At 57.5% G+C, this 12,300-nt stretch overlaps 1 protein-coding gene across 1 annotated transcript in view; it reads left to right on the top strand.

The window, feature by feature from the left end:
• Umodl1 (uromodulin like 1) overlaps positions 1-11,620 on the top strand; it is a 44,065-nt gene extending 32,445 nt beyond the window's left edge. The window contains exons 15-22 of the mRNA XM_063225322.1: positions 1,164-1,377; positions 3,389-3,566; positions 4,091-4,376; positions 5,590-5,735; positions 6,246-6,482; positions 6,579-6,738; positions 7,892-7,976; positions 9,491-11,620. Coding sequence (XP_063081392.1) covers positions 1,164-1,377; positions 3,389-3,566; positions 4,091-4,376; positions 5,590-5,735; positions 6,246-6,482; positions 6,579-6,738; positions 7,892-7,976; positions 9,491-9,672 — 1,488 coding nt within the window. The 3' untranslated portion in view covers positions 9,673-11,620. The remainder of the gene's footprint in view (positions 1-1,163; positions 1,378-3,388; positions 3,567-4,090; positions 4,377-5,589; positions 5,736-6,245; positions 6,483-6,578; positions 6,739-7,891; positions 7,977-9,490) is intronic.
• The last annotated feature ends 680 nt before the right edge of the window (positions 11,621-12,300 follow it).

Here is a 12,300-nt window from a genome sequence, read left to right as displayed (position 1 = left end):
GGCTCCTTGGTAAAATAAATGGCCCGGCCAGCAGCTGTGGTCCCTGGGACCCAGGGTCTGCCAGCATCAGGCTGCCAGAGGCGAGGGTGGTGTGGTTGGTGGTACCTGTTGCCGCCTCCTTGGGGTAAAGTGACGGCTCTCCGGAGACCAGGTGAAGCAGCCCTGTCTCCATCTCGAGCTGCTTGGCTAATTTTTCAGCTTGTCCTGCTTTGCCTGTTTGGGGAGAGTTGCTTTTATGTTTAGAATCTCAGCACCGCATAGACCTTGACAGGCCCGTGCCCAGGCTGGGTGTGTTGAGTACCGGGAGGTGCGGGTTGATGTGGCATCTGGCTTGGCACCTTAGAGGGAGCCTGGAACTTTGAAGTGGTCACATTAACACCCAAGCCCCCAGCGGATATTTGTGAGGGGAGGGGAGGAGAAAGACCCAGGACTTTGACAGCAGCCGTGTGACTGCGCCAACCAAGGGCTCAGGTCAGCCTCTGACAGGTGACAAGGAATTTGTTTGCTGTGGGTGGCCAGGAACAGGACATGACCCCTGTGCCCCGGGCCGCTTCATGCCCTGGTCCCTCGCTGGAGCACTGTCCCTGCACGAGCTCCACTGTCTAGCACATTTGCACTGCATGGGCCGGGACAGTCCACTGTAAGACCACAGTCTCTGGGCATTTAGGCCATGGTGGGCTGGCCTGGGGAACAGAGTGTGTGACATAGGACTTCGCCACAGCAGCAGAATCTAAGAGCAGGAGCTGCCTATCCCACTAGGAAGCTGCATGCAGAGGCGGCCTGGGGATAGGAAGGAGGAACAGAATGGGGAATGTACCATGTCAGGAAGCATGGAAAGCAGCATGGTCTCGCTCCCCTGCCTGCCCCTGCCCTGCCCCCTCACTCCCCAGGGTCCGGCTGCCACCGTGAGCCCTCATAAGATGGGCCAGTAGGGGTGGGGCCCTGACCCATGCTAAACCCACGGCCATCTCTCCACCCCTGCCCCTGTGCTGTGGGACAGGGACCTTCTCTGCGTCCCAGACGTCCAGGGCATGGGTGCTGAGCTGGGGCCTGAGCAAGCAGGAGAGGGGCACAGAGCCACCCTGCAGCTTTGACCATCCTGTGAGCCAGCCCTGCTGTGGGGTGGGATCCCCTCAGTGGCCCGCGTCCTCCGTCTCTCCAAGGTGCGGGACTCCCTGCCGGCCACTCTACGCCAGCACATGGACACCGGTGGGATCAGGATGAGCATCACTTGCGTCACCAATGGCAGCATCGTGGTGGAGTTTGACCTGCTGATAACGGTGGCTGTGGATGTCGGGGTGGTGTCTGCCACATTCCTGGATGCCCTGGGGAACATGTCTCAGCTGGAGGTGGTCAGGAACGATACCTTCATATGGGGTAGGCAGACGTGGGAGTGTCGGTGTCCTCCCTTGATTTCTGGGCAGGAGCCCCACTGTGACCCTCGGGCCTTTGGAAGACAGGTCCCCATGCTGGCCCTTCCTAGAATTCAGTGGAAAATGCAGATTGGCTGGGATGCTCCCTGTGTCTCTCACTGTACCATCGCTGTTTCTGAGGTTTGAAGGCTGAAGCATCTTCAGCTGGCCCTGCAGAGATTCCCAGGGTGGCTGCCACCTGTCAGGGTTGCCTGTCTCTCTCCGCCCCTGTTAGATGGCTGAGGTAGATCTGTCCCTCGAAGCAGCCCCTCTCTTCTCCTTTTCTAAGAAAAGAAGGGTGGGGAGAAAAAGGTGACTCAGATTCTTTCCTTGTATTCTAAAAAGGTGTGATCGAACAATATAATTCATTTTTAATTATAAAAAATTATTACAGTGAAAGACACACTGCCATGAACACCCTCGAAATCTTCCTCCTTCCCTCAAAAATGCACTCCTCCCACCATCCTGGCCACTCTGCAGCAGCTCTGGAGTCCTTTTGCCTAAGCTGTCCAGGATGCTTCAGTGTCCTAAATAGAATCAAAATGTGTCCCCTGCATGGTCACTTTGGCTTTGGGGAGGAGCTGGAAGTCCCACAGTACCAGATCCCAGGACCAAGGCGGATGAAGACTCAGCATCGTGTTTTTAGGAGCCACCTTTCTGCTGGACGGTGCTCAGTGGCAGCAGGCACTGTGCTTTTATCAAACCGCAGAAAAACACTCAAGAAAGAGGACCCCAGAGCTGCTGCAGACAGAGGCCAGGATGGTGGGATGAATGTGCTCAAAATGAGGGGGAGGATTTTTGAAAGGAATTAATGTGAAAATGTACTGTGATACATTTTTATTTTTGATCATCCCTTGTCCTTGAAACTAAATGACAACTGGCTTATAATTGTATATATGAAAAAATGAAGACTTAAAATTGTGAGGAAATATTTTCTGAGTTGGGGAATGAGAACAGTTTCCTAAGGGCAGGTTTTCAAAGAAAGAGGCTAAAATACTTGGTTACCCCAAAATATAAATTTTCACTGGGTGTGGTGGCACAGGCCTGTAATCCTGGGGCTGGGAGCGGGAGGCAGGGTTGTCATGAGTTGAGCCAGGCGGAGCTCTGTGATGAGCCCAAGACAGGTCTCCAAGAAACTCCTACGCTTTCTATGTCAAGCAAAGTAAGTCACCATTATGAAAGCAAAAAACTACACTTTCGATAAACTGATGAACTGATATCCTAACTTCATGCAATAATCATACAAATAGATGATAAATACTCAGAACCTGATAAGGGCAGCACAAAAGATTCGAATCAATAATACTGAGAAGAAAATCCCAGAAGATGTGATCAGCCGAGACACCCCCTTCAAATAACTCGCTCTCTTAGAAATAAATGTCTTTCGAGTGAAATGGTCCTCCCAGCCTGCGGAGCCTGGCCAGGCGCTGGGAGTCTGCAGGTGGGGGCAGAGTTTGCCCACCCTCCCTGGGCATCGGCCCAGCAGTAGTTTCAAATCTTCCCGGGTGTCCAGCCCCTGGGCGTGGGGAGACGAGGTCTGGGGCTTCCTCCTGAGGACAGAGGCCTCCATTTGCATACAGTTGGTGCAGACTCATCTTCTGTGTGGCTTTCAAAGTGGACAAACTGGGGACACCGAGTCCTGGGGTGGGAAATGCACGGGGTGAAGGCCACAGCATGGGTGGTTGTTGATTCTGGGAAATGGGGTACATTGAGATGGGGGAAGAGGGGTGAAGAGGGAAGCGGAGTGGGCTTGGTTCAGTGGGCTGAGTGATGGACAGTTGATGACTGACTAGACATGAAACCTGGGCCCCTCAGTAGCCCGTGAGGACATCAGGACTAGAAGGGGACAGAAGCCTGTGCTGCCCTGACCAGCTCCTCCCCGAGTGGCACATGGCAGCCCCCTCTGGCTCCCTCTGGCCTCCCAGAGGTCCTGCAGCCCAGGTCACCTCCTCTGCCGTCTCCCCAATGCCTCTCAGATTACGATGAGTGTGGAAGGGGCGAGGACGACTGTGTGCCGGGGACCTCCTGCCACAACACCCTGGGGACTTTCACCTGCAGCTGCGAGGGGGGAGCCCCTGACTCCCGTGTGGAATATTCTGGAAGAGCCTGTGCAGGTAACTCCCCTAATCCTGGAGGGGTGTCTTGGAGCTGGTTGTCATTGGAAACAGGGTGTCATTCTGTAGCCCAGGCCGGCCCTGAACACTAGGTGATCCTCCTGCCTCAGCCTCCCAATTACTAGGATGATAGGCATGCGCCCCTACACCTGGCCTGGAGCTGGTCTTTAGGGGACATGGTGGGCAGCGTGTGGTGGGAGCTTCGTTGAGAAGACAGTTATTGAAGATGGCTGGGGCGGCTGGCTGACTCTGGGAGAGGGTGGAGAGCAGAATCGGCTGCTGGGGGTGGGGCGGGGCTGGGGTCAGGAGCTGCCTGGGGCAAGAAGGAGGTGGCCTCAGGTCCTTCTGGGGCAGGGGTGTGGCACAAGGCCCGACTGGGGACCCATTTTAAGGATGAGCCTCTGAGGGAGGGCAGGGGACCCGGCCCAGCTCAGGGCGTGGTGCCTTGGCTCTGCTGGCTGTGGCTACTGGAAGACACAGCCCGGGTCCCGCAGAGCCGCCCACCTGACCTCTGCCTCCTCTATTCTCAGGTGGCTCTCCTGACAGCTTCACTCTGACCCCCAGCCCCGAGCATCGCCCAGCCGGGGCAGAGACCTCGGCTGCCCTCCCACCTGGCACCAACCCCGAGCCCCAGGGCACGCAGCCACGGCTGAACCTGACGGGTGCAGTCAGGGTGCTGTGTGAGATGGAGCGTGTGGGCATCGCCATCCAGAAGCACTTTCTGCAGCAGGAGCTCATCCCCGAATCCTCCCTGTACCTGGGACAGCCAGCCTGCAATGCCAGCGTCAGCAACGACTCCCACGTGCTGCTAGCAGTTGGCTGGGGCGAGTGCGGGACCCTCGTGCAGAGTGTAAGGAACAGGGGGACATCCCTGAGGGTGGTCATGAGCTGTGGGGGACCCGGGCAGGACCTGCTCACCAAGCCGGCACCCAGCCAAGGGCACTGGGTGCCCTAGTTCTCAGCCTGCAGCCTGAGTCAGGAAGGAATTGCTGGCCCCACCCTGCAGGGCTCTGGGCAAAGGCCTTGGGGTGGCTGGAGTCAGGTTGCAAGGGCAGAACGGAAAATGGAAGGGAAAGGAGGAATTCCAGGACCCAGGAGGGAATGTCATGGTGCCGTGCATGAGTATGTGTGGAAGCGGGCGTGAGTCCCCATCTGCACGTGTCTGTGTGCTTACATGAGTGTGTGTATATGGCTGTGCGGTGTGAGTGTGAATTTACCCCAAGGCCCCAGGTAGGCAGGGGGTTCTTCAGCCACAGTGACCTCTGGTCCCCGCCCCAACTCCAGGCACAGGAGCACCTAACTTAGAGATCAGAGTCAAGGTGTGTGGCCGGCTGCTGCTGCCTTCTCAGGCCAGAGCTGCTGCAGCCTGGAGTTTGTGGAACATACCTTAGGGTGCTTAAAGCAGGGCATAGGGCACATGCCTATCATCCCAGCACTGTGGGAGGCTGAGACAGGAACATCCTAAGTTTGAGCCCAGCCTGGACAACTTAATCACTTAATAAGACCCTGACTCAAAATCAAAACTGAAAAGAGGCTGAGGGTATAGCTCGTGTGCAGGCACTGGGTTCAAACCACAGCACTGAAGACCTAAAAAACGTCAAAAGGCAGGTGTCCCCCACTGTGCTCTGGTGCTCCCCGCTGTGCACACTGGGCCGCTCCCCAAGAGTCCGTGCCCCCATGAGGATGGTGTGGAGGCTGCTGGCAGAGGCCGGGGGCTGCTCTCTCCGCCCCGTTCCCTGAGCCAGCACCCAGCTCTGATGAGGAGCTGGGAGAGTTTGGGGCGGCGGAGAGGAAAGAGAAGGCGGCGCTCTGTGGGGTCCAAACCCAGGGCCCACAGGGCCACCAGTTCGAAGCCCATTGCCTGAGAGTCACTTGCAGGGTGGAGGTGGGACGTGTGGTTGTCAGTCTCTGCCTCTTTCCTGTTAACAGCAGGCGTCCAAGCCGCAATAGCCAAAGTGAGGTGAGGGCCACAGGGGCTTTGCATGTGGGAGGCCGAGCTTGCACAAAGACCCCGATTCCACAGCCTTCACCCACAGCTCACTCTTGGTCCGCTCTGTGCCCAGAACAAGACCAGCACAGTGGTGAAGACAGTCCTGAGGAACGACCGGTCCCCAGACGGCATTATCCACCACCCCACAATCCTGAGCCCCATTCGCTGCATCTTCCGGAATGACCTTCTGACGTCCCTGGGCTACACCCCGAAGTGGGGGTGAGTGGGGAGCTGCTCCTGTTCCCCAGCAGGCAGCCAGCTCTGCTTCTCAAAAAGGGCCCTGTGCTGTCCTCTGGGGGGTCCTCGCTGATTTGCACATGCAGCTCTTGAGGTTCTTGGGGTGAAGGACGGTGAGAGGATGGGAAAATAAAGAGGGGCGGAAAGCTGGGGTCCGGTGGAGCCCCCTCTCCTGATGGGACAGAAGGAACTGCCCAGCCGCTGCAGCGCGGTTATTTACACACTCAGGAGGAGGACGGCAGGTTCAGCCCCGCTGCCGGCTACCTGTCTGCCTGGCCGGCTGGGCCCTCCCTTCCTGGAGCTGGGGCAGCTGGTTTACCCGGCTCGATTTGGGCTCTGGGTTCTCAGGGAAGGCCTTGCTTTAGCCCCACACCTGATCGATCTCCAGCTTCAGCGGCTCCCCACATCATACTTCTTGGGAGTTGCTTCCAGAGGGAGGACCAAGAAACAGGGGGCCGCAGAAACGACCCCCCGACTGCCACTCCCTCGCAGGGTTTACACTGTCATGGAAGACCTGCACGGCGCGGGCACGTTTGTCACGGAAATGCAGCTGTTCGTCGGAGATTCTCCCATACCTCAGAACTACAGCGTGTCTGCCAGCGATGAGGTCAAGGTCCAAGTGGGGCTGCACAGGCAGAAGAGCAGCCTCAAGGTGGTGCTGGTTCGATGCTGGGCGACGCCCTCCAGGGATGCCCAGGACCCCGTCACCTTTGGGTTCATCAACAACAGGTGGGCTTAGGGGGCACTGGGCCCGTGGCGTGGGCCCTGAGGTGGGCCTGGGTCTGGGGACCTGGGTGCCCCCTAGACCCACATTTCCTTTCGTAGCTGCCCTGTCCCCAACACCTACACCAGCGTGATCCAGAACGGAGACTCCAGCAAGGCCCAGTTCAAGCTGAGAATCTTCTCCTTCATCAACAACTCCATAGTTTACCTGCACTGCAAGCTCCGGGTCTGCATGGAGTCCCCTGGTGCCACGTGCAAGATAGTGAGTCCTGGGGCTCCCGGGTGAGGGGCTGCTGCTCCTAAGAGGCCAGGCCAGGCCAGGCACTCTTGGCCTGAGAAACGGTGCTGGGCATTGAGCAGCTGGCTGAGGCCTGGAGAGCTGGGGGTCTCCCCAACTTGCCAGTGCCTGGACCCAGCATTTGTGAGGCTGTGGTCACTGCCCCTGCCATCAAACTTCTCCCCATGGTCGCTGATTGGGCACCTGGGCGTATAGATGTTATTTCAGCTTCTGTCCTTTTAGCAGCACTGAGGGCCCATCAGTAAACAGCCTGGATGATACTTCCCTCCCACTTTGTTCCGAACATGAACAGTGGCAGGGGTAATTCTGCAATTTCGTCTCCCCAGACCTCTGTGTTTGAAGGTTTGGAAGCTGCACTCTGTGCCCAGGCAGGGACTAGTTAGAGAACTCTGCTGGTCTCTGTCAACCCGACCTTGGTGTAGGTCACAACAGGTTCCTTTAGGACAGGTACCATACTAGTTTTAGGGCTGCTAGGACGCAGATCAGGCAGCAGCTGCAGAAACTGACCCCCAGGTCTGAGTATCTAAGGTCAGAGTGCCAGCAGGGCCACTTCCTTCCGAGCCGTGCAGGAGGCTGGGTCCAGGCCTCTCCTGGCTCCATCTTGGCTTGGAGTTGCTTCCTCGGTGCCTTTGCATCTCCTTCTCTCAGTGCACACTGGTTTCCAGGTCCAGATCCTCCTTTCTGCAAGGACTCCAGCTGTACAGGATTAGAGCCCACCAAGTGGCCTACCCTAAATTGGTCACCTTTCCAAATACAGGCACAACTGCAGCTGTGGGGTTAGGGTGCCAACATCTCACTGGAGGGCCCAGGGATGCAGTGGGTGGTCCTACAGGGCCGGGGGGCCTTTCTGTAAGGCAGAGGTGACAGGAGTTGTATGTGGCCTGTGTGGTCCCCAGGCAGGGAGCAAAGGACCAGTGACCTCCATCACAGTGCTTGGTGTGGCCCTCCGTCCTACTTCCTGCCTGTCCCCTGGTACCAGCAGGGTGCCCCGTGCTCCTCCCCCTTTTGACACCTGGACATGAACCCCCTGACTCAGCTGGATACCACCCCGACAGTGACCCCTGCTAGAAGCGGTGCAGCCAGCTTGAAATTTCCCTCCTTCCAAACCACCCCACAGAACTGCAATGATTTCCGGGTTCTGAGAAGCAGGGATGGTGCCAGGATGCTGGAGGTTTCCTGGGGACCCCTCCTCCGTTCGGCAGGTGAGTCCACGCCTAGGTTCAGATGGCAGAGAGTCTGCTGCAAACCAAACGACTGCCCTGAAATGTGGCATCCAGATTTCCCCGAAAGACCTGCAGCAGTGAAAGAACAGAAATATGTAAGAGCCACGATCCATTGGAGGGGTGCTGAGTCCCTGGAGTATAGGATGTAACTTATTTCTCCTGAACAGCCCGGAAAGTGGGGTCCACTATGGTCCCCACGCTGCCAAGGGCAAGCCAGGGCTCCGAGAACCGGGCGGTGGGGTCCCAAGAAGTTCCGAGCAGACGTTTCTGCTCCCTGGTAACCACATTGCATGTACGCGCAGAGGGGGCAGCTCAGGCTGTGAACGCGGTCAATTCTGTGTGTGTGTGTGTGTGTGTATGTGCGTGCAAGTGTGCGTGTGCCCTGATTGTGTGCGCACGTGAAAAAGCTGTTCTAGTCAGAAGATCTAGGCAGAAGGAGGCATTTCTGATTTTCCCCGGTGTGCAGGTTCCTCCAGCCAGTTAAACTCCATGTTCTGTTTACTGTGATTGCTCTGGTGGTTTTGATAAAAAGCAGCGATTTGGGGAACAAGTGTGCCTAAGAGATCCCTAGCCGCCCCCCATTGCTGTCCCTCTCCTTCTGTAGGAGGAGCCCCAGGGCTTTAGCTGCCAGAGGTAACAGCCTATCTCTAACCTATGCGGTGGCCCAGCAGGGCACAGCGTGTCGGTTCAGGCCATCAGGGCCCAAGGGAGCTGTGGTCACTCTGGGACACCCCCTTCAAGCCTCCTGGCACCCTCCTGTGCTCCCTGTTCTTCAGCCCAGTGTCAGAGCAGGCGTTCAGCAGCTTTCAGGGACCCTGAGCACCTGTGGGCACTAGTGACCACCAGGGGCTGGGGCCGAGGATCCCACGGCACAGGGCTGGGCTCTACCCCAGTTTCTGTCTCGGGAATCAAGTTCCCTTCGCCTTGAGCCATTGCTGTCTCCCAGTTGCTCCTCCTTGCTGCAGGAGCTCGTTTCGCTGGCTCTCTTCTCTCTCGCTGCTCGGCTCAGCCTGATGATGTGCTCTCAGCCCTGCTCTCTGGCCTGCAGAGGACCCTGAGCCGGGTCCGGCTGCCAGCAGGGCTTGGCGAGGACCCCAGGACATGAAGGGCGAGGATGGTATTTCTCAGCGGCTGGTTCTCACGGCTTTTGGCAATGGAGAACCCAGGCACAGAGCAGCCCACACCCTCAGGAAGGAAACTGGAGCTGTGGGGCCTCAGGCTGTGGTGTGGCTGGCTTGGTTCTGGGACACTGAATGTTTCCTCTCCTCATTCCCTTACGTGATCAGGGAGGCCGGGTCAGCCTGGGGCTTGATAAGAAAGCTGCACATCCTGGCCCGCAGGAATCCAGCCCTGCAGCCACATGGGGACGCTGTGAGGACGTCTCACCCCATGAGGGAATCCCTGGGCTGGAGGCAGCATGCGGGGCTGTACGGCTCACAGCGTGTGTCACTCCACAGGTGCGACCACAGGTGCGACCACAGGTGTGGCCGCAGGTGTGTCTCCGGGCACGAGGCCCCACCTGACCACCAGCTACGTGGCTCTCATCGTGGTCACCGCCTTGGTCGTGGTGGCGGGGGCTGTGGCTCTTCTGATCCTGCGCTACCAGAGAACCACCGGGAAATACAGCTTCCGAATGCAGCCAGATAACTTCAGTTACCGGGTGTTCTCCGGGTAGGAGGCCCGGCCGCCAAGGAGGATGAAGGGGTGGTCTGCTGCCTGGGTCCTCCATCACCCGGGGGCGGCAGGGTGGCGTGGTGAAGGGCAGATCTCTAGCGGGAGAGGCATCCTCCCCCTGAAGAAATGACCCTGACTTGCCAAGGGATAGAAGTGACCGTGGATCAGCCTGGCATGCTGAATGATCCTGGTGTTCCTGGTCAAATCTGTCCCGGACTCTGTGCGTCCCCTGGGGGGCTACCCTCCTCTCCCTGGCACGCACAACTTGAACTCTCGGGTGTTTTGCATTTGTCATGTGGACTCCTCGGGGGGGGGCCTGTGTGCTGCCCCCTCTGGAGGGCAGTATTTGCATGTCGCCCACGTGCCCGTGCTCTACCGGAGATGACTCATGGTGCGTAGTGCAGTGGAAAAGCTGGGGGAATCGCTGTCGCTCTGCAGTGTTTAGGGAACAGCAAACACAGCCTCAGCACAGGTGCGCTTTTGAGGGAGCATTTTCCCTCCCCAGTTTCTGGGGTCCTGCGGGTGCGGAGAGCTCGGGCTGGGCCTCAGTTACTTCCCCTGCTGCTGGGACAGAGTAGTCAACACCTAGAGTTTACAGCAGGAGGGGTTTGCTTAGCTCGCAGTGTATAGAGGGTCAGTCCATGGGCAGCTGGCTCCGAGGCAGGGCGTTGCTGCAGGGGACCTGGGAGACAGGAGGAAGAGAGGAGGAGGAGCGGGGAGGGGAGCAAACCCCTCTGGGCTCTGCCTCCCCACACTGCATTCAGCTGTAAACTCCTCAGTGGACCCATCCCTGATGAGTGTCTCACCCCACGATTCAATCACCCCCCAAAGCCCGCCTCTGAGCCATGAGGCTTTGGGGGTACTGAACATCTAGATATGAACCCAGTGAGGCCTTCTCCTCTCCTGTGAGCAAACTGACCCAGGCGACCTTCCCACACAGGTAACGGCAAGTTAGATTCGGGTCTCAGCACATGAAGCAGTCACAGGAGTCGAGCTGTACAGCACTTTGTTCCAGCGCTCAGATGAGCCCAAGCGGGACCACAGCAGACCCTGTCTGTCCCCAGGAGACCACTGTCCAGTAGGTTCCAGGCCAGCAGCACCCACTGGGCAGAGGACAGGCTGTCAGAGACAGAGGCAGAGTGCTGGGGCATCCTGGAGCCTCAGGGCCAGCGCAAAAGCAGCTCCTGTCCAAGTCATCCACATAGCTGTCATCAGACCCTTGCCCTCCAGTCTGGTCCACACTGGCTGTGAAGCCCTTTTTAAAATAGATCCACTTTATAAAACCATCATTGCTAATGCTATTTCTAGAAACTGTGTAAGGTAACAATAGAGAAAACTGATTGACTAAAATGTATGGTGGTCTTCAGGAAAGGTTTGATCCAGCAATGTCAGTGTGACTGACACTGTTTATTCTGTGTTCCCAGTTTGTTGTTTTTAATTACACAACAGCAGCACAGAAGGCACTATCCTAATACAAAAGTCTTTCTAATAATTATAAATGCCGTGGTATATAGACACGACCCTCTTGTTCCCAAACATGTTCCCAGCCATTGTTTTTCATTCCACCGGGGAAGGTGTGATCATGGGAACCACACAATAAGGCCATGGATGAGTGGACAAGGAGGTGGGTCTGGGGTGTGACTTCTAGCCTAGAATTTTCTCCATTGCACCACACACTGGGACACTGCTTTCTGCTTTACTTGAAGTAAATTAAAATTGGTAAGAGAGCCTAAAAGTAGGGCACTGTCCCTCGGTGAACTTAGAGTCTCAAAGGATGTTAGTGTTTAAGTCACAGGACTCGCTCTGTGGGACGTGGTCAGCTGTCACTCACACAGAGTATGTGGAAGGGAGGGCTTTGGTTGCTGGACATTCTCGGAGCACGAATGACGATAGGAACCTGTGTGGGTGACCGTACTGGAGCAGGACAATAAACTGCACATGACATTGAACGGGGACCAGCTGTGCGGGCTTCTCCACATTGTTCAGGTCACAACCCAGGCTCTCGGGGCACCTGCTGAGGGCCAGGTCATGTTGGGGACTAGGGGCATCAGGAGGAAGTCTCTGTCCATCCTGAGCCGTGTCCATCTGTCCTGATGTCAAGTGTGCAGGAAGCCCGGGGCTGGGTGGCCCTAGCCTCTCAGAGAACGCTGTGGCCTGTCCCTAACCGAATCCCTTGGACTTCACCTCAGTAAGTGGGCTGCACCCATGCGTCTGTTCTTTCTGGAAAGTGGAAGCTCGGCGTCCCCTCTCCCTCCATCTCACCTGGGCTCCTCCTTGATGGACGCTTCCGGAGCAGCTGCAGGCCTGCTTTTCCAGGCCCCCAGAACTCCTCACACACAGAGGCCACCTGGCCCTGAGCTGCTTCAGTGTGGGCCACAGGAAGAGTGGCTCACTACAGTGGGATGTGTGGTGGAGGGGAGGCCCTGGTGGAGGGAGAGCCCCTGATGAAGGGGACCCCGGTGGAGGGGGAGCCCCTGATGAAGGGGACCCCGGTGGAGGGGGAGGCCCTGATGAAGGGGACCCCGGTGGAGGGGGAGGCCCTGATGAAGGGGACCCCGGTGGAGGGGGAGGCCCTGATGAAGGGGACCCCGGTGGAGGGGGAGGCCCTGATGAAGGGGACCCCGGTGGA

Source organism: Cavia porcellus, unplaced genomic scaffold, assembly GCF_034190915.1.
Source record: "Cavia porcellus strain 051 isolate PalLab524CR breed Dunkin Hartley unplaced genomic scaffold, mCavPor4.1 scaffold_15, whole genome shotgun sequence".
NCBI classification, from domain to species: domain Eukaryota; kingdom Metazoa; phylum Chordata; class Mammalia; order Rodentia; family Caviidae; genus Cavia; species Cavia porcellus.
This window is presented reverse-complemented; position numbering and strand designations above follow the sequence as displayed.